The sequence below is a fragment of the Sciurus vulgaris genome, assembly GCF_902686455.1.
Source record: "Sciurus vulgaris genome assembly, chromosome: 11".
NCBI lineage: Eukaryota > Metazoa > Chordata > Mammalia > Rodentia > Sciuridae > Sciurus > Sciurus vulgaris.
Genome location: NC_136472.1, coordinates 26792275 through 26814700, shown reverse-complemented (window position 1 = coordinate 26814700; position 22426 = coordinate 26792275). Strand labels below are relative to the sequence as shown.

The 22426-nt window shown below is 37.4% G+C and overlaps 1 protein-coding gene across 2 annotated transcripts in view; it reads left to right on the top strand.

Moving 5' to 3' along the window:
* CSTPP1 (centriolar satellite-associated tubulin polyglutamylase complex regulator 1) overlaps positions 1-22426 on the top strand; it is a 180253-nt gene that overhangs the window by 80989 nt on the left and 76838 nt on the right. For both annotated transcript variants that reach the window (XM_079103246.1, XM_079103247.1), the window contains exon 3: positions 2991-3121. In XM_079103246.1, coding sequence (XP_078959372.1) covers positions 2991-3121 — 131 coding nt within the window. The remainder of the gene's footprint in view (positions 1-2990; positions 3122-22426) is intronic.

Sequence of the window (22426 nt, the reverse complement as noted above, 5' to 3'; positions counted from 1 at the left end):
TTAAATTACTGAGGCTGGCTTTGAACTCACGATCCTCCTGCCTCAGCCTCCTGAGCCACTGGGATTACAGGACTATGCCTCCATGCCTGGTTATTGTGAATATTTTTAATGCCACTAAATTGCTGCTAACAAATGGCCAATATGATGAAAACTTATGTATATTACACTACCTTAAAATTTTTCCAATTTAAAAAAAAGGTAGAAATAAAATTCTAAAAAATAATAGAAAATGAGAAAATTGTGTGTAAATTATTTAAAGTGTGCTTTGAAGCCATGGTGCATGCCTATAATCCCAACAGCTTGGGAGGCTGAGATGGGAAGATCGAAAGTTCAAAGCCAGCCTCAGCAACTTCAACTGTGCTTTGAACCTTGTCATGTTTTAGAGAGTGATAATGAGTAACTTTAGACATTTGATAAAAATATATAAATATTTATGCTAAATTTTTAAGAATATTAAAAGCTTACGGATTCTGTCTATAACTATACTAACAAAGAGGGTAGAAAGAATTTTTTTAAAAAACCGTAAAACTGTACCAACAAAATAGAAAGCAGGAAAAGAGGAAAAAAGGCAAAGAAAAATAGTTCATGGAAAGGACAAAATAAATATCAGATATTAATTAAATACAATAAAAATTTATCTCTTACTATGGAGACTGTAAATTAGAAACAAAATAAAGCTAAATACGATTTATGAGAGACATACCTAAAACAAAGTGATCTAGAAAAGTTAAAATTAAAAGTATAAAATATACATGATAATAAAAGATACACCAGAAAAATATTAATCAAAATAAGGCCGGTATTACATTACAGTACAAATACCAGACCAAAGACCTAGACTTTAAAAATATATATATAAAATATAGACTTTCAGTATTCTGTTGTAGATAGCATAAAGATTCATTCTATCTAGTATTACTAATTTTTTCTTATCTTTCAAAATGAACTACCACAAATGTGTATGGAGTATCTTTGCATTAGGTAACATGGTAGAGACAAAAACGAGTACAGCCTAATTGTTCACTACATGAACTTCCAGTCTAGAAGGCAAAATAAGTTCAGTAACTTTAAAACAAATGAAAACTAAATACTATTTTTTGAGAATTAAAAGTGAGATATGAGGGGAATGGGGGTAGCGGATAGGATTGGGGAAAGGCTTTATGCAAAATGTGGCATTCAAGATGGTCTTTAAAAGCTACTTGAAGGATATAATATTATTAGTTCCTTTACTGCTTAGACCATGGCCTAAACACCAGCTTTTTCCCTTAGGGCTTGGAGCGCACTTTGGGACTAATTCTTTGCGGGATTGCTTCATAAATTTAGGTCACAGTGTTATCATTTTAGGCTTCCTTTGCTGGAAATGTAGCTTGCCCCATTTACCTGAAACAGCTCATTTGCTATATTTTTCATTTTCCTTGTGTGGGACCACAATGGCATGGATATAAACTGCATGGGTAGTTTAACACTTTCACAGTCTTTTAAAAACCCCTCTTCTAACATACTCCTTTGCCAGATGTTGTTCTTATACTTCTTTATAGTGTCTTTTTTTTGAGGGGGGCAGGTACTGGGGATTGAACTTAGGGGCACTCAGCCACTGAGCCACACACATCCTTAGTCCTATTTTGTATTTTATTTAGAGACAGGGTCTCCACTGAGTTGCTTAGCACCTTGCTGTTGCTAAGGCCAGCTTTGAACTTGCAATCCTCCTGCCTCAGCCTCCTAAGTAGCTGAGATTACAGGACTATGCCTTCATGCCTGGTTATTGTGAATAACCGCACCTGGCTCCTTATAGTGCCTTAAAAGTGGATTTCTATGCTAGTGTTCTATGAAAAAAGATGAGTATGTAATTTGCTTTTTTATTATAGCACTGTTAATACTAATAGGAAGAGGCTGATTTAATCCTAAATGGTAGTATAATCTCCATTAAGGAGAGTAAACACTTTCCCCTAAAGTTAGTCTAGGAAAAGGGCAATGGAATAGATGGCTTCTGAGATTTTTTCCTGTTCAGCCTGGAGATTCATATCCCTGCTGCCTTTAGGTGGTCAGAAGATGCAAACTGGCGCTTGGAATTACCACTGTTCCCTCCATTGCTTGCCATCTTCAGTTTACTGTCTGCTTCTCTACAACGATTAACATGTTTTCCACCCGTGATTTACTTGTCAGGGAATTTAGGAGTTTTCTGGAACCTGCAGTTGGCCCTTGGTAGGGATGATTACTGGATAATTGCCTTTTCTTCTGTGGAATTTCCATTTTTAGATTACGCCAGGCTCTATAGCCTTTATTTCTTTGGCAGGGAATCCAAAGGCAATGGAGTATGTTTTTTTCCCTTCCCTGGCCCAGTTTAAACACTGACTCACTTGGGCCCTGGGGCTTTGCTTCACTCTCTAGTTAGGGGCCACTTTCTACCCTTGTTCTTTCTATTTACCTTTAGTGTACTGTTTGGAACTTTTGCTGTCCTTTGGCACATATGATTTGTCTCTAGGGTTACTGTCAGGGAAGTAAAACAGCAGCACCCCCAAACTAGGATAGACAATCTAGCTATGCCCCCCATAAGTAATGTCATCCTTATGGTAGCTGCTGTAGATCAGGGACAGTACAGAAAGAATATTTTTAGGGAAGCAATTTCCAAATGGGGTAGAGGGAGAAGTATTCTCCAAAAAGATAAGAGTGCCAGTGTCATCCAGGTAAAGATTGAAAGAGTTCCCTCTTTATGAGATGCTCTAGTGACGGATTAAAACATCCCTAGTGTATACATGTTGGAAGTGGGAGATTGACTCAGAGGAACTGGACACAAGAGTTTTCAGAGGGATATGGTTATCTGAAGAGACTTCCCCATAGAACGACTCGGTCTAATCTATAGTTCCGAGTTTTGTTGGGGGAAAAGATAGATTCCCCCATGCCTTTGGCAGTGGTTCTCTGGTCTTAAATTTTTATTCTCATTGAAGCTTTCTGAATTCCATCTGACGATGATTTAATTTTTGTCTTTGCAGTTTTACCAGTGTATGCCAGGGAACTCACATTCTCTTTCGAGAATTCAGCTTCATCCAAGCCACCCCCCACAATAGGGCTTCATTTTTACGGGCCTTCTGGAGATGCTTTCGTACTGTGGGCAAAAATGGCGGTAAGTCTTTCCCAATCTATTTGTTTTTGTCCATCTCCCTCCTTTCCTTCTTTCCTTTCTTCTTCTCATCCTTCCTTCCTTCCCTCTGAACTTCCTTCCAAACTCTGTCTTTCTTATGTTCCTGTAAATACTGTTCAAGGCTTTTGGAATACCTTACTTTTGAGGCAATAGATACCTGTCTTGTGTCAGAAATATCCCTGCCACCACTGCCATCACTAGTGATGTCTTATTAAAAACCAAGTATGACTCTGAATGCTTTAATCCTCACAACAGCTCTTCCTGATAGATGCTGTAATCTTCATTTTATAACTAGTGAAACTGAGGCTCAGAGGGGTTAAGTAACTTGGAAGGTTACTAGTACATGCTGGACCCAGATTAATACCCCAGCAGTCTGGCTCAAGAGCCCTTGCTCTTGGCAAATATTAAAATACTACACAGGAAATACAAGGAATAATGTGAATACGGACATACCTCATTTTATTGCATTTTGCTTTATTGCACTGTGCACATTTGTGCTTTTTATACTAACTCAAAGTTTGTGGTAATCCTACATCAAGCAAGCATATTGGCATCATCTTTCCAAAGACTTGGTTCACTTTGTGCATCTGTGTCATGTCTTGGTAATTCTCACAATAGTTAAACTTTTTCATTATTACTATATCTGTTATGGTGATCTGTGATCAATGATCTTTGATGTTACTATTATAATTATTTTGTAGCACCACAAACCATGCCATATGACAGTGAACTTAATGAATATGTTGTGCGCATTCTGACTGCTCCACCAACTGCCCTGTTTCCCATCTCTCTCCCTCTCCTCGGGCTTCCCTATCGCTGAGACACTACATCAAAATTAGGTTAGTTAATAACCATGCAATGAGTGTTTAAGTGAAAAGATGATTTGCATGTCTCTCACTTGAAATAAAAAACTAGAAATGATTAAACTTAGTGAGGAAGACATGTCAAAACCTGAAATAGGCCAAAAGTTAGGCCTCTTGTTCCAGAGTTAGCCATTTGTGAATGCAGAGTTGAAAAGCACTTGAAGGAAATTAAAAGTGCTACTCCAGTGAACACACAAATGATAAGAAAGTAAAACAGCCATATTACTGATATGGAGAAAGTTTTAGTGGTCTAGATAGAAGATCAATCAGACACAATATTCCCTTAAGCCAAAGCCTAACCTAGAGTAAGCACCAACTCTCTTCAATTCTACTAAGGCTAAGAGAAGCTACAGAAGAAAAGTTCATGAGGTTTAAGGAAAGACGCCATCTCTATAATGTACAAGTACAAGGTGAAGCAGTGAGTGCTGGTGTAGAAGCTACAGCGTGTTATCCAGAGGCCTAGCTCAAATAATTGATGAAGGTGACCATCCTAAATAATACATTTTCATTGTAGATGAAACAATCTTATATTGGGAAAAGATGAAGTCTAGGACTTTCATAGCTAGAGGAAGTCAATGACTGGCTTCAAAGCTTCAAAGAACAGGCTGCCTCTCATGTTAGAGGCTAATGCAGCTTGTGACTTTAAGTTGAAGCCAGTGATCATTTATCATTCTGAAAATCCTAGGGCCCTTAACTCTACTCATGCTAACTCTGTCTGTGCTCTGTAAATGGAGCAACAAAACCTGAATGACAGCACACCTGTTTATAACAAGGCCTACTGAATATTTTAAGCTCACTGTTGAGACCTGCTTACAAAAAAAAAAAAAAAAAAAAAAGAATTCTTTTTTCAAAATATCACTGCTCATTGACAGTGCACCTGGCCCCCCAAGCGCTCTGATGGAGATCTGTAATGAGATTAGTGTTGTATTGTTTTCATGCCTACTAATACAACATACAGTCTGCAGGCCATGGATCAAGGAGTAACTTTTACTTCATGTCTTTTTATTTAAGAAATACATTTTGAAGGCTCTTCTCTGCCAGAAGTAGTGACTCCTCTGATGAATCTGGGCAAAGTAAATCAAAAACCTTCTGGAGAGGATTCTCTATTCTAGATGCCATTAAGAACATTTGTGATTTAATGGAGAAGGTCAAATAACAACACTAACAGGAATTTGGAAGAAGTAGATTCCAACTTATCCTCATGGATGACTTTGAGGGGTTCAGGACTTCAGTGGAGGAAGTAACTACAGATGTGCACTATCTCTAATTCAAAAGAACTAGAGGAGCTGGGGCTGGGTTCAGTGATGGAGCACTTACCTAGCATGTGTGAGGCACTGGGTTCGATCCTCAGCATCACATAAAAATAAATAAATAAAATAAAGGTATTGTATCTATCTACAACTAAAAATATTTTTAAAAAAAAGAACTAGAAGTAGAAGTAGAACCTGAAGATGTGACTAAATTGATGCCACCTCATGATAAAACTTTGATAAATGAGGAGTTGCTTTTAATGGATGAGCTGAGTTTCTCGGTGTGGAATCTATTCTGGTAAAGATGCTGTGAACATCATCACTGTTGAAATGACAACAAAGGATTTAGTATGTTATGTAAACTTAGTTGATAAAGCAGTGGCAGGTTTAAGAGGATTGACTCCTCTACTTTTGAAAGAAGTTGTACCATTGGTAAATGCTATTAAATAGCATCACATACTGTCTGAGAAGTCTTTCATGAAAGGAAGGTCAATTAATGTAGCCAGGCTTCATTGTTGTCTTAAGAAATTGCCACAGCCACCCCACCTTCAGTACTCTCTCCATGACCAGCAGCAGCCATCAATGTGGAGGCAAGACCCTTCACCAGCAAACACATTATGAGCTGCTGAAGGCTCAGATGAACATTAACATTTTTTAGTGATAAAGTTCTTTTGAAATAAGGTATAGACATTGTTTTTTAGACATACATTAAATAGACAAAAGTATAGTGTAAATATAACTCTTTTTTTCAGTACTGGGTATTGAACCCAGGGTCACTGAACTACATCCCCAGTCTCCCTCACTCCTTTTCATTTTATTTTGAGACAGGGTCTCTTCAGGTTGCTCAGGTTGGCCTTGAACTTGAGATTCTCCTTCCTCAGCCTCCCAAGTAGCTGGGATTACAGGCATGTGCACCATGCCCAGCTTAAATGTAATTTTATATGTACTGGGGAACCAAAAAATTTGTGTCTCGCTTTATTGGAAAAAAGCAATACTAATGGATACAATCTCTGAGATATGCCTGTACAAAGAGGGAAACTCCTAAATGGTAGGGGTGGAGGTAGAATGAGGAAGAGAGTGGTGGATTAGAGAAGATTCTGAGAACCAGATGTTGGATCTATGTCGGAAAGAAAAAATAGGAATTATCCATATCAGTAAAGGAGAGAAGGGCATTCTAGGTAGGGTGTGCGCTGAAGCACAAAAGAACATGGAGTGTTCAAGGAACTGAGGAGATCAGAATAACCAGCACTTATGAAGGAGGTTAGGAAAGATGAGCCTGTAAAGGAATGAATCTCATTCTGAAAGACCCTTTTTTTCCCCTTTACTACAAAAAAGTAGTTGAATTTTGTCCTATGAATATTACTATTATAAATATTATTTTAAGGCCCTGAGATGGGAGAGTGGTGTGATGATATCTGTATTTTAAAAGACCATTCTAAAGGCAATGTGGAGGATGCCTTAGGAAAATGGTAGCGGAGGTAAGAGGTAAGAATCAAACTTATTATCCCAGGAAATGGAAAGGGAACTTTCAGAGAGAGACTCTACAGAATTTGGTGATTGGATTTGGGATGTCAGGTGAGTTAGATGACCAATGAATATTTATATTGGAAGGGAAATATATTTTTTGGGGAAAATATGTTGTTTATTCTTTAAAATTGTGATCAAATAGAAACATAAATTTTATGTGTGTGGTTTTGTGACATTACACACATTCCTATCATTCCACAACCATCATCACCATTCATCTTCAGCACTTTTTCATCTTGCAAACGAAAAGTCTGTATTCAGTAAACATGAACTCCACACTCCCTCCTACCCCTAGCTCCTGACAACTACCATTCCACTTTCCGTCTCCATCAATTTGACTACTCTAGTCACCTCATATAAGTGGAATCACATAATATTTGTCCTTTTGCAAATTGCTTATTTCACTTAGCATAAATATATTCATAATTCATTCATGTTATAGCATGTGTCAAAACTTCCTTTCTTTTTAAGACTGAATAATATTCCACTTGATGTGTATACAACATTTTGCTTATCCATTTTTCTGTGACTGAACACTAAGGTTCCTTCTCCATTTTGGCTATTGAGAATACTATGACATGTTGTTTTGGAAAACTGATATTTCTAGGATCCATCTAAAAAACTTCCTAAGCAGCAGGAAGTACAGGTCACATTCTAAAAGTAAAGGGTTAGGGAAGTAGAGTAAAGCTTATTAGTCTTTCAAAGCATCTTTAAGTCCTTGAGAGAAGAGTAATGTGCACTAAAAAATGCAAGTCATTTTTATACTTGAAAACTGTTGGTTTGGCATCTCATGATTATATTCCAAGGCAAATATTAAGAAAGATACTGATTGAAAACATCCATATTGAGCTGGGGTTGTAGCTCAGTATTTCAGTGCTTGCCTAGCAAGTGTGAGGCACTGGGTTTGATCCTCAGCATCCCATAAAAATAAATAAATAAAATAAAGGTATTGTGTTCATCCACAACTAAAAAAAAATTTTTTTTAAATCAATATTAGCTGAGCATGTTGGCACATGCCCGTAATCCCAGTGGCTCAGGAGGCTGAGACGGGAGGATCGTGAGTTCTAAGCCAGCCTCAGCAATGACGAGGAGCTAAGCAACTCAGTGAGACCCTGTCTCTAAATAAACTACAAAATAGGATTGGAGATGTGCTCAGTGGTCAAGTGCCCGTGAGTTCAATCTCCCCAGTACCAAAAAACAAACACACAAACAAACAAACAAAAAACATATTAAGATGTATGCGATGAGATGAAGGGTGAAAACACCCCTATTGGGAGCTTAAAAAAAAAAAAAAAGTGTCAGTAGATTCTTACATTCAGAAAATTAAAGTAGCTTAAATTGCTCCAAATTTTTCAGATTTAGAATCTCTGCATAAAATCTTCTTTAACATCTGTTCTCAAGGGCATGTTCTTATTCTCATTTTCATATTATATGGTTTTCCACATAAGTATTTGATATGTGGAAGACAGTTTCTATAGTGATCCTAGCTGAAAGAAAGGGAAGACCTAAAGCATTTCTTCATCCATTCAAAACGAATATTTTAGGAAGACTTACCATGTGCCTGGCATCTAGGTTAGAATAAGTGCTCTGCCTGTCTTTGCTGCATTTGCAAGATCCCTTACTCTGCTCTAATTGATGCTCTTTTACTTTATATATAGCTATGAAATCTTTTTCAGAAACTTCTACCCAGTATTTTACTAGATTATTTCAACTATCTTAACAAAGAGATAATGTGCCTATTGTATAAGTAATGAAATTATATAACTTGCAGAAAGATTACACAATGGGTTAATTACAAGGGTGCAAATAAAACTCAGAATTGCTAATGTGTATTTCTACTTCCATCACAACTTATTTGACATATGACTCTAAAGCTTATCCATCTTTATTTCACTATTGTGCAAGAAGTATTTAGTGCACTGAAAATAGCATTGTTTCCTTAATGGGACATATACACTAATAGGTGAAAATCACTGTGAACTCATTTCTAAGTGAACTAGCTTGGAAAAACTATTCTATCGGTCTCTATGTAAACAAAATTTGTATCTACATAAATTGTATACACTGTGAGTGTACAGGTGAAATTTGTACCATTTCATTAGAATCTGTGTTTCTCAGTTCTTCCCTAGTCATTTTCTCTCTCACGCTCTCTCTCTCTCTCTCTCTCTCTCTCTTTTTTTTTTTTTTTTTTTTTTTTGGTACTGGGTGCTTAACCACTGAGCCACATCCCTAGCCCTTTTTATTTTTTCTTTGGAGACAGGGTCTCGCTAAGTTGCTTAGGGCTTCGCTAAATTGCTGAGGTAGGCTTTGAACTTGCAATCCTCCTGCCTCAGCCTCTGAACCACTGGGATTATAGGCATGTACCACTGAGCCTGGCTTTTCCTGATCTCTTAATCTGTCAGAAAATATTTATTGATAGCTTTTATATTGTTGAAGAATGGTATACATCTAGAGCTGTTTTTTTGGTTAACACTTGGAGATAACTTGTAAAACAGTCTTCAGATAGCCTGAATTTTTTCCCTGATTTAGAAGTAGGGCCTCTTCAAGAATTTATTTACTATCACAGAGATTCATATTGCATTTGAACTCCACACAGATGTGGGTTTCTTTATCTTTCTAATAGCAGCTACCAATGATCCATCCAGCTGCTGAGGGGAAACAACTCCAAGTTCCCCCTGATTCTCTTGTGCCATAAACAGAATTTAGGCTTTTTACTGGATATTTATTGTTGGGCTTCTTGATTGTACAGCCTCTGATGATATTCTTTCATACTTTATACTGGAGGTTGAACCCAGGGTTGCTCTACCACTCAGCTACATCCCAGGCCTTTTTTATTTTTATTTATTTTTTATTTTGAGACAGAGTATCACCAAGTTGTACAGTCTGTCCTCAATTTGTGATCCTCCTGCCTCAACCTCTGGAGTACCCACCCCCACCACAACTGGCTGATTTCTTAGAGACTAAATGCAACATTTGCGTCTAAGTGATCTTAAACTCTTTGGTGAAATAGTTTTAGTATATGTGCAATTTTTCCAGGAAACTTTGGAACACTTTTCAGTCCCAGAATGTGTCGAGTCCCAGTTTTAATCCAGAATGAGCAAAAACTTTTGGAGGCAAGGTTTGAAAGGAAGATTCATGAAGTCTCACTTTTTCAATCAGAATGCCAAGTACCTACTCAGTGGAGCAGCTATTATGTTGTTCTTCTGCAGATAATTTCCTTAGAATATCATGTATATATTTTAACATCTTTAAGAGGAAACTAACTCTTCTGGGAGGTTCCAAAAAAAGAAGTGTTGTAGCAAAACATATCTAAAAATGAAGCCACCTGTAGAAAACTAAAGACCTAATCCCTTTTGGCACAAAACATTCCAGTTTTTAGCAAGCACAGGGATGCAATGTCATTTGTGCATGGCTGGGTACTGAATGATGCTAATTTTCCTATGTCTGAGTTTCAGATAATCTCATGAACACTATAGTAAACCTCTTGCTATCTAGGCAACTTTAGACTCTTGGAAGCAAAGGATCTATTCAAATGTAAAAAGCCTGTAAAATTCAACTTCTCACTTTGGTATTTCTTTCAGTGTCGAAAGATTAATCTGGATTTTCCAAGTCTGACAGACCGAAATTCCTTTGAAGTAAATTTTCACTTTTGGTTAGGGATGTCAACTCAAAAGAGCTTTTTGTCTACAGTTTATTTTCACTTAGAATTTAATTTTGGGCTTTGTGCTTTTACCAATAGAAATACATTTATCTGACATATATTTACATATATTATATATAATGTATATATACTTACATGTATTATGTATAATATATATATTTCAATTAGTAAAATAGTGATAGGTACCTCCTCTTCTACCCAGGAAGAAGTACCTAGTAAGGGAATTGTCCTCTTGCCACAAACAAGAAAATCAGACATTATCTGAAATAACTGTTTTCAGACATTAGCCAAGCAGTGGTGACTCTAAGACCTGAGAGTTTCCAATCAACAGTGCAGGAAGGAAGATTCAAAGGACCAGGCAGTTTTTTATTTGTTTTTTGGTTTTGTTTGTGTTTTAGCTAAGGAGGCAGAGATTGGGGCTTAGGGAGACAGAGGTGGCCGGTATTTGCTGGCTAAATACCAGAGAAGAGGGGTTGTTCAGCTTTGAGTTGAAAAAGCACCACCTGAAAACAGTAGCCCAAACAGTTCCTGGAGCATCCACAGGGCTGGGGATTGCTCACCATCCTACCAGCCCGAGGAGAGAGACCTCAAAACCTTCCAGGCATTGGATTGAGTCCTCAGCAACTTAAAAACAAAAAGTATTAAGCTGTTCTTTAAGGAACTTAAATGGACAGATGACCCCAGATTTATAAGTTTGACTTAACAATTTTTTGGCTTTGCCATGGTGCACAGTGGTTACACATTCAGTAGAAACTACTTCAGTTTTGAACTTTGATCTTTTCCTGAGAAAGTAAGGTGTGGCAGGATACTCCCTTGTGATGCTGGGCAGTGGCAAAGAGCCACAGCTCCCATCAGCCACACAATCACTAGGGTAAACAACCAATATGCCTGTGGTATGTTGTTTTACTGTGTTGCTAAGTGTACAAATGCATTTTTTACTTAACAACACTTTCAACCGATGTTGGGTTTATGGAACAAAATCCCATCATAAGTTGAGGTTCATCTGTATTCCAGAACAAAATTTGATATTCTCTACAGGAATTCAATAAAATCCAGCACTCAACAATGCAAAATTCACAAAGTCTGGCACCCTATTAAAATTTATCAGACACTAAAAGGATCTGGACCCATAACCAGAAGAAAAACTAACAAACACAGACCCAGAAATGACAGAGATGATAGAATTAAATAACAAGAACCTTTAAACAGTTATTTTATGTCATATAAATATGCTTAAAAATGTAAACGAAAGCATGAATATGATTAGGAATGAAATGGAAGATATTTAAAAATCCAAATAGAATTTTTCTTTTTTTAAATATTTTTTTAGTTGTAGATGGACACAATACCTTTATTTTATTTATTCAGTTCTATATGGTGCTGAAGATCAAATCCAGTGCTTCACATGTTAGGCAAGCACTCTACTGTTGAGCCATGACCCCAGCCCCCCAAATAAACTTTCTAGAGATGAAGAATATAATATCTGTAGTGAAAATAAGGAAAATAATCGCAATGAAAATTTATTAAATGCTTCTATATAGATTGTCTTGTTTTCTTTACTACAGTCCTCTCTCAGGTAGATAATATTATTAGTTCCTTGGCACAAAACATGAAATTAAGATTTCGAAAGTTAAATAACTTGCTCTAAGTCATTGCTCTAGTGACAAGTCAATGCCCAAAGAAGCCAGAAAGCCTGACTCCAGAGTGTATGATCGTTGCAGTGTGTGATCCCTTGACACTGTATGAAATGCTGGAAATACGGGGGATGAAGTGGCAATACTTGCCCTCAAGGAGCTCACATTCTGTGAGAAGAAACAGAGTAGACCACAGTTTTCAAGAGTTTGAGTGACATTAGAGCCAGTGTAAGATTCAGTAATAGTACAAGGGAGGAAATAATTCTTCCTGCAGAGATGGGGAAAGGCTGTAGAGGAACAAAGACAGTTGGTATGGATCCTGGAATAGTAGGAAACTATGATGTAAATTAGGGAGTACATTCTAAAACAAGATTTTTGAAAATATGATGAAATGAAACAATATGACTCCTTTAGAAAAAGGTAAGAAGTTCGCAATGGCTGGTGCTTTAATACATAAGAAAGACTTTGTTACAGACTAAAAGGAAATAATGCTGAATTCTTATTGTGCACTGAAAATCATGTTCATGTTTTCTCCTGAAGTTAGTAGAACATTATCAATTTTTGGACTGTTTTCATGTGACACTGACCAAAACTACAGAAAACAGAATCCAAGATAGGTAAGACTAAAGACAGGACTATTCCAATAGAATAGGAAGTGACCATGGAGATAAAGAACTCAGTTTGACAGGATTTGCTGATGAGTGTGGAGTGTGGGAAAGACAAGAGTCAAGAATGAGAACCAGGATCTAAAATATTGTTAGTTTCATTTTTTCTCCCCCTCTTTTTTCTTTCACCTTTTTTTAGTGTTATGTTCTGAGTTCACTGTGGTCTTGTCTTCAGAGTCTATGTGGATCCATTCATTCAGCAAACATTTATGTATCAGTTGCTGGTGACAGAACAAGAACATGATTGGGACAGACAGAAATTCTTAATTCTCATGGGATTTGTGGTCTGATAATCAGTGAACTGATTTAAAAAAAAATTCCTGCTTTTATATAGCTTACGTTCTAGGAATCAGTGATCTGATTATGTGATTTTTAAAAAATCTGGTTTGGTTTTTATCCCCCCTAAAATAGCTAAGGTCATGGTAGATGAAATGGTCTCGAGGGGAGATGCTGACAATTTAGGCTCAAATAAAGCATTTGATCGGACTTTTCTTCAAAATTACCTCAAATTTCCCCTCAATTTTGCTTGTCACTAATCCTCATCCTCCTCATTAAAAACCATTCTGAGGATCAACAGTGCTTTCTTCAGGAGTAGGATGGCTGTCCTGTTTGAATGATTAAAGAGTAAATGTTACTTTTGTAATTTTTTACACAAGCAAAAGCCCTACCATGTTGTCTCTGCTGCTGTGGACTCTCCCAGCCAATCCCTTTACCTGCTTCACCCAGGCCTGCCTCCTCAGAAACCTGATGTAGACCATAAATGACTTCTTGAGTTCCTGTTTCCTGTTTCCCATTTTAGTTAGTGAGAAATTCCCTTTATATCTTCAAATTATTTTCTCCAAGAAAAAAAGTTGACAATTTAGGTCCCCTCAAATCTTTCACTTCCCTTCCTCCAGTAACTTTAATCTTTCCTTCTATTTAATCCACCCCCCCCCCACCACCACCACCATTTCAATTATTTGAGGCTGTCACACAAGCATTCCTGGAATGCTTTTGTCACCAGCTACTCTCCCACTCTAACCTCCTCACCCTCCATACAAAATACCCTTAGGTTGCTAACCTCCCTTCATCCTTTAAAGGTCAACTCCTTAAGGAGGCCTTCTCTGTGACCCCCTCATCTGAATTAGGTCCCTCCATTATTCCTTTTCTAATCATCCTATAATTTTTAGTTATATCATTTATTACAGTTCTTCCTAGATATTTACTTGAATGACTATTTAATGTCCATCTTCCTTATTAGATGGCAAGCTTTATGAGGCCAAGAACCTTGTTTGTTTTGCCAGTAACTATATCCCTAACACCTAATATAGGTAGTTGATTTCTTTTTTATTAATTAATATGTAGGTTCACCATTTCCCATTCACCATCCAGAGGGTAGATAATTAGATGTATTATCATTTCTTTTATTTGAGGGAGGGTTGGTTTTGAAAAATCTGCTGTACTCTAATTTTTTATGTTGTATAGGGACCTTTATTTAAAGTAATAATAAGCTGATGCCTATAGTCCCAGCTACTTGGGAGGCTGAGGCAGGAGAATTGCTTGCACCCGGGAGTTCAAGGCTGGCCTAAATAACATAGTGAGACCCCACCTCAAAACAAAACAAAAAAGTAATAATAGCTAACACATTAACCACCTAGTATTTGCTATGTGCTCCACTAACAATGGCCTATGCTATATTAAATAACATCTAATTTGAATAATATTCACTAACCACTGATACTTTCAAAAGTAAGATTCGAAAGATTTAGATCATGATCTGAATGCAGACTTTAAACACTGACAAGTAGTACTTCCAGTTCAGCCTTGACTCTGTGAAAGAATCACAAACCTAGCGACTGGCTGGCTATACATGCCTTTGCCTGCAGATATGTTTCCTTGCATTGTAGTGTTAAAAATACTTTTTTAAAAATTAGATGCCAACCCCATTTGTTTACAATAAAAAATTAATAAATTTAAAAAAAATTAGATACCAACATTTCATATAAAAAAATCTCAATTCCATTTTCCCTTGAGGAATGAAAAATCCTCCCAACACCATGCCCACATTCCTGCAAGAAGACAGTTCACCAGGGTGGAGATGCAGCTGCTCCTGTTAGACACAGCATATGGCTTCAGATTTACCACCATCCCCAGCTGCCCAGCCTCACCTGCTGATGCTTTCTGGCTGGCCTCTGTAGGCATTTGAGTTTGCTACTGTCGCTTGAGCCTCTTGGGTCCATGTATGATCACTAAAAGGTAGAGTTACACTCTTAACTCAGAACATGGCAAGTCGGGAGCTTATTCCTCAACTAAATTCTCTCTTTTCAGAGTGTCTCATAAAATTTTAGAATTAAAAGGGATCTTCTATCATTTTATCTTAGCCAGGAATAGATGCACACACCTGTAATCCCAGTAACTCCGGGAAGCTGACACTGGAGGATCGAAAGTTGGAGGCCAGCCTTGGCATTTTGTGAGACCTGACTTCAAAATAAAAAATAGAAAGGACTGAGGATGTAGTTAGTGGTAGAGTGTCCCTGGGTTCAATCCCTAGTTCCTCAAATACAAGAAAGAAAGAAGAGAGAGAGAAAGGGAAAGAAAGCATTTCATCTTGAAATTAAGTCTTAAAAAAAAAAATACACTTTTTCTTCTTTTAACTGTGGTAAAATATAAATAGCATAAAATTTACCATTTATCATTTTAAGCATGTAGTTCTCTGACATTAATACTGTTGTGCAAGCATCACCACCATCCAACTCCAGAACTCTTTCATTCTTGCAACACTGAAACTCTGTACACATTACACAGTGACTGCCCATTTCCCCTTCTTCCCAGTCCCTGTAAAGCACCATTCTACTTCTGTCCTAATGTATTTGACTATTCTAGGTACCTTTTTTTTTTTTTTTGGAATTATACAATAATTGTCCTTGCATGGCTGGTTTATTCACTTAGTGTGTTTTCAAAGTCCTTTAATGTTGTACCATGTATCAAAATTTGACCATTTTACAACTCCACCAGCAATGTACAAGTATCCCTTTTTCCCCACATCCTCCCCAACACTTATTATTGCTTGTATTCTGGATAATAACCTCTCTAATTGGAGTGAGATGAAATCTTAGGGTGGTTTTCATTTGCACTTCTCTAATTACTAAAGATGTTGAACACTTTTCATATATTTGTTGATTGCTTGTATATCTTCTGTGAAGTGTCTGCCCAGTTCCTTAGCCCATTTATTGATTGGGTTCTTTGTATTTTTGCTGTAAAGTTTTTAAAGTTATTTATAAATTTTGGAAATTAGTGCTCTGAAGTGTGTGTGGAAAAGATTTTCTCCCACTCTGTAGGCTCTCTTTTCACATTATTGATTGTTTCCTTTGCTGAGAAAAAGCTTTTTAGTTTGAATCCATCCCATTTATTGATTCTTACTTTCATTTCTTGCACTCTGGAAGTTTTGTTAAGGAAGTCTGGTCCTAAACCAACATGATGAAGATTTGGGCCTACTTTTTCTTCTATTTGGTACAGGGTCTCTGGTCTAATTCCTAGGTTCTTGATCCATTTAGGGTTGAGTATTTTGCAGGTGAGAGATATGGGTTTAATTTCATTTTACTGCATATACATTGCTGGTAGAGTTGCAAATTGTTGCAGCCACTCTGAAAAGCAGTATGGAGATTCCTCAGAAAACTTGGAATGGACCCACCATTTGACCCAGTTGTCCCACTCCTCAGTTTATACCCAAAGGACTTAAAATCAGCATACTACAGTAACAGAGTCACATCAATGTTTATAGCAGCTCAGTTCTACATTGTGGAACCAACCTAGATGCCCTTCAGTAGATGAATGGATAAAGAAACTGTGGTATATATATGCAATGGAATATTATTCAGCCATAAAGAAGAATAAGATTATGGCATTTGCAGGTAAATGGATGGAGTTGGAGAATATCATGCTAAGTGAAATAATCCAATCCCAAAGAATAGTGGAATGAGACAAACATTATTACTCTATGTACATATATGATTACACAAATGAATCTACATCATGTACAACCATAGAAATGAAAATTTATACCCTACTTGTCAACAATGAATCAAAATGAAATCTGTAAAAATAAAAATAAATTAAATTTTTAAATAATTTAAAAAATTAACCACTTTATGGCTGAATAATATTCTATTATGTGCATATATCACGTTGTTTGTCTGTTGACAGACACTTGGGTTGCTTCCACACTTTGACTGTTGTGAAGAATGTAAGTGCTCTACCACTGAGCTTCATCCCTAGTTGTACAGATTTTAAATAAAGATATCTTTTTATGTAGAATAGAAATTAAACTAGGTGTGATTGTGTACACTGTAATCCCTGTGGCTCAGGAGGCTGAAGCAGGAGGATTGCAAGTTCGAAGCCAGCCTCAGCAACTTAGTGAGACCCTGTCTCTAAATAAAAGACAAAAAAGAACTGGGGATGTGGCTCAGTGATTAAGTGCCCCTGGGTTCAATCCCTAGTACCAAATAATAATAATAATAATAATAATAATAATAATAAACATTTATAAGACCTTATAAGTAACTCTGAAAAAGTCTAAGCTTCTGTGGAGGAACATGGTTTGAAAACTGCTGGTCTACTTTAACCCTTCCCCATTGGCTAGATATAAAAATTGAGGTCAAAGTCTCCCAGTCAGTGGGTTATAGAAAGAAGACTAAATTCAGGTATTCTCTCAGTCCAGTGCTTTTACCTTATCATGTTGTGCTGCTAAATAAAAATAAATACACCTTGTACCATTTAGTCTCTGAGGTGAATATATGATTTTCTAGCCCTCAATCTGATCTAATATGATTAAGTCAATGCATAAGAATGCATTGCAATTGTTTGTGATTTTTTTTTTCTTCTGTCATTGTTGCACAGATGAAGGAAAGGTAGCTTTAAGTTCCATTTTACCCATCTTCAAGAGAAAAAGTTATTCCATTTCATTAAAAATAAAAAAAAATCTTAGCTGGCACAGTGGCGTACTCCTGTAATCTCAGTGACTTAGGAAGCTGAGGCAGGAGGATCACAAGGTCAAGGCCAGCCTCAGCAACTTAGTGAGACCCTATCTCAAAGTAAAAACTAACAAGCCGGCATGGTGTCGCATGTCTATAATCCCAGTGGCTCCGTAGGCTGAAGCAGGAGAATCATGAGTCCAATGCTAACCTCAGCAATTTAGTGAGGCCTTAAGCAACTCAGCAAGTTCCTTTCTCAAAATAAAATTTAAACAGGGGTGGGTCACATGACTCAGTGGTTAAGCACCCCTGGGTTCAATCCCTGGTACCACAAAATAAAGTAATTAAATAAAAACTAAAATAACTAGGGGTGTTGTGCAATATTAAAACTCCCCTGTGTTCAATCTCCAGTACCAAAATAAATAAATAAATATTTTAAAATCTTCATTCTTACTGTAGAGGGAAAAGTATAGTACTTGCTTTACTGAATGTTTCATGCTTTGAAGGACATAATAAGCAAATTCTGGAAGTTGAAGATACAACCAAGAACTTTTTAAAAAAGCTAGACGGAAGTGGTACTTCAACATGCAATATTTTTTAAACCCATTCTGTAAAGTATATCCACCAGAAATTAAATGATGCTTCTTTCTTTCTTTTTTTTTTTTTTTGTGGTGCTGGGAATTGAACCCAGGGTCTTGTGCTTGCAAGGCAAGCACTCTACCAACTGAGTTATCCCCCCAGCCCTAAATGATGCCTCTTAAGACATCTGAAATCTCTTGCTCTCATGGTTGTTAGAAACAAAAGCAAATGACTAAATTAGAGTTTATATACTATGAATCACAATAAAACAACCTTAGGTTAAAGTTGTCAATTTAATAAACCATACTCAAATTTGATTGTTTTGGTGGGTTTTAAGCTGGAAGTATATAAAAGCAAGTATAAATAGTGTTGAAAATTTAATCTTTTCCAGTTTTATTTTACTTGGCATAACTTGCTCTGTATTCTTACGGCCACCACCTGACCCTAATTAAACATCTTGTCGAGGTTGTTAAAAAGAGAGACCTTGATCCATCTAGAACCTACTCTATCACAGCCAGCAGGCAGGGGGCCTGGGAATTTATATTTAGCAAGCATTTCAGGTGATGCTTATGATCCTTTAAGTTTGAGAAACATTGAGTAACTTTTTTTTCATTGCTCGAAGTCCTTGCAGTACATAAGTAATTTCAACCCTGGTTACATATTAAGATCACTTAAAAAGATTTTTGAAACTACTGATGCCCAGGTCCCACCCAGGCCAACTTAATTAGAATCTTGGGTTGGGGCCCAGGCATTTTAAATGCTCCGCAGGTGATTCTGATATATATCGAAGCTTGAGAACCTTTTATAAATGTAGTTCTCTATAGCACAGTGCTGGCTTGTCACCCCTGCTTAGAACATCCATGGTACTGTGTTGTCTACTAATGAAATATGAATCCCTCGAGTACATTTTAGGTCTCTCAAGATCCCACTGTGGCCTTTCCAACCGTGTTTCTGCCACACAGTAACATGGCCTTCTCCAAACACTGCTAAGCTTGCCCCCTTGCACACCTTTGTCTTTGCTCTCTGTGTGGAACTTTCTCCCATGCCTGTCACTATCCTGCTCATCTTCAGATAACTCCAGCTAGAGGACTGTGTCTTCTCAAAGCCCTTTTGATTCTTGTTTCCTACCTTCTTGTCCTCCCTGACCTCCATTAAAAAGTGACCCCATTTACGGAACTTGTTCTATCATACCTTATAGTTACTGGCAAACACATAATCTCTTTCCTAAAATGTTGTATAGGGTTAAGAATCAATGGGTTTTGTCTTTCCTACCTTCCCATCTAGACTGTAAGTTTGCAAGTCAAGCATCTGTTTATCTCTGCATGAGGCACCAAAGAGAAGGACTTTAGAGTCAAGTGGCCTTAAGTTCAAGTATCCTTTTTATTGAATATAGCTGTGTGACCATAGACAGGTTAATTTTCCAAGCCTTTGTTTTTGTATCTGTAACAATAGAGACTACTTCAGTGTTGGGAAAACGAAATTGGACAACCTAAAGCATTTAGTAATCTGAGCACAAAACACTACTCTGTCATTCTGTTGCTTTTGTCATTGTGATGATTATCATTGTTAGCTTTCTTGAACACGAAGACTACATATTTTATTTTTGAATCCCCATTCTGTGCTTTGCTTATTGTATGTGCTCAATAAATGCTGGGTGAATAAATTAACAAATGCCTACTGGGCTATGCTTATTTATAACCCATTTCCAATCAGTTCAGCCTGTGTTGGAAAGAGCAGTTCAGATTTCAATTTAACCATCAAATATAGACGAAGTAGGATCTCTACTAGAAACTTTAAAAACTGTATTAAAAAGTCCAAATCCCCACTCTAACCAGGAGACACAGCTGCTCTCCTTCTGCTGCCAGGAAATGGGGAAAACCCTCCCCAGCTATTTGCTGTTTGTTTGTTCATCTTATGATAAACATGCCGTGACTTGGGAAGAGCACACACTTCCCCTGCAGGCAAGCTCAGTTTGGGAAGTTGCATGTAGCAGCAGTGAGGCAGAAATCCCCCACTCCCTGGGAGAGGTTCCTTGGGGACTCAGCTAAACCCATTTGCAGTTTTGCTGAGTTATTTACTAAGATGAAGGGACTGGGTGTGGCTGGTCTGAGATTCCTCCTGGGAAGTCACTTCAAGAATCTCCTTAATTTCCTCGCCCTTCATCTTTGTTCTCTGGCTTTGGTGTAAGGGTGCAGTCAGTCGCACCCAGTTGGCTGCTGTTCCCAGCACACTGAATTCTTTGAAGCCGGCTGTTGCAGCCAAGGATTCCCTGCCCTGTTCTTTCCCCCTTGCCCTGATTTAAAAAACAGTTCTGCAGATTCTCATCTGGCATGGAGATGGATGCGAAGGAACTTAGTGGGGTGCAAGCCATTTTTCTAGATACACAGGACTCAAAAGAACCTTTAGAGCTGTAAATCTCCATTTCTCCAAGACTCAATATGGCCTGGTGAAGTGGGTGGTGTGCACCTGTAATCCCAGTGACTAGGGAGGCTGAGGCAGGAGGGCAGTGTCAGCAATTTAGCAAGGCCCTAAGCAACTTAGTGAAACCCTGTGTCAAACTAAACAATTAAAAGGACTGGGGATGTAGCTCAGTTGTAAAGCCCCCTGGGTTCAATCCTCAGTACCCAAAACAAAATAAGCAAACAAACAAAGCCCACACACACACTAAAAAAAAAACACAATCCAATAGGATAGATTTTATGTGGAATATATAAGGATGAATGGGTAGTTTAGTGTTTACCAGGTGGCCAATATCTTAAAATCAATGGATAAATAAGTGAATTTAACCATGTTATAATTATAATGGGTTTGATGATCCCAGGATTAGTTGTCTGAAAAATATGTAATTCCACTTTTCAGAACTTTGTTTGGTGGGCTGATTGGTTAATAATTCGATGGAAGCACATTTTTACTTTTAAAATAAATATTAAATTCAGGGAATTTGCATTAATGGGCAAATACATCTGTATTTACTGAACACCTATATTTATTACAAGTTGCAGAACAGCAAGATAATAAAATATCATTTACACAATATTATATATCTTTATGTCTGTATATGTTTATATACATACAAAAATGTATGGAAGGAGGTATACCAAAATGTTATTAATGGCTTTCTGTAAGTGCTGAGACTTTAGTTTTTTCTTCACTTTTTTTATAGTGTTTGTTTATTGTTGTTTTACAGTGCTGAGGCTTGAGCCAGGGCCTTGCAAATGCTGAGCACTTTCTGTACCACAGAGCTACACCCCCAGGCCCTTCCTTGCTTGAGGATTTGTTTTTTTAATCATCACTATAAAATTATTTTTACTCTGAGAAAAAGAAAACTTTGAGCACCTGCTGTGTGTCTGAAGTGGCACGGGAGTCATAAGGTATAGAAAAGAAGGCTGTGGCCTCATCTCCAAGGTGCCTACGGTCTTGGGAAGATAGTCAGGGAACAGCACAATGTAGTGTCATTAGGAGTCAGACTGTGTGGTGCAGAGAAGAGCTGCAGGAATTAGGAAGAGGAGAGGTCATGTGCAGACTTTCACTGAGGAGAGGGGTCTCCAGTTGGACTTGAAAGATGGGCAGAATTTGCATAAGAGGGGAAGGAAGTTATTTAAGACAACTTGAGCACTGAAGTGATGACAGTAATAATGGTGTTTGAAAAGAAAGAGGTGCTGGGCTTGGTGGCACACACCTCTGACCCTAGAGGCTCCAGAGGTTGAAGCAGGAGGATTGCCAAGTGTGAGGCTAGCAACTTAGTTAGACCCTGTCTCAAAATAAAAACTAAAAGGAACCGGGATGTAACTCAGAAATAAATAGAACACTTCTGAGTTCAATCCCCAGTATGAATGAGAGAGAGAAAGAGATAGGTGGAAACCAACTTTTCTAGAATAATAAGCAAGTTTTTGGCCCAAGAAATTTGCTTTGTTATCATTTATTTCATAGGATCTTTTTATTTTAACATATTGTGAACTGTATTTTAGTATACTTGAGAGCATTTTAAAAAGTAGATCCTAGAAACTGCTATTAATATTCCATTATTTTAGTGTATCAGGATGGAAGACTTCAGGACTTTGCTCTGTAATCCTGCTCTCTGTCCATAGCTTGTTCTCAAGTCAGACAGTGGCTTTTCGTAGTCTCTTACTTCATGGTTAATACGTTCCTATACTTTTCT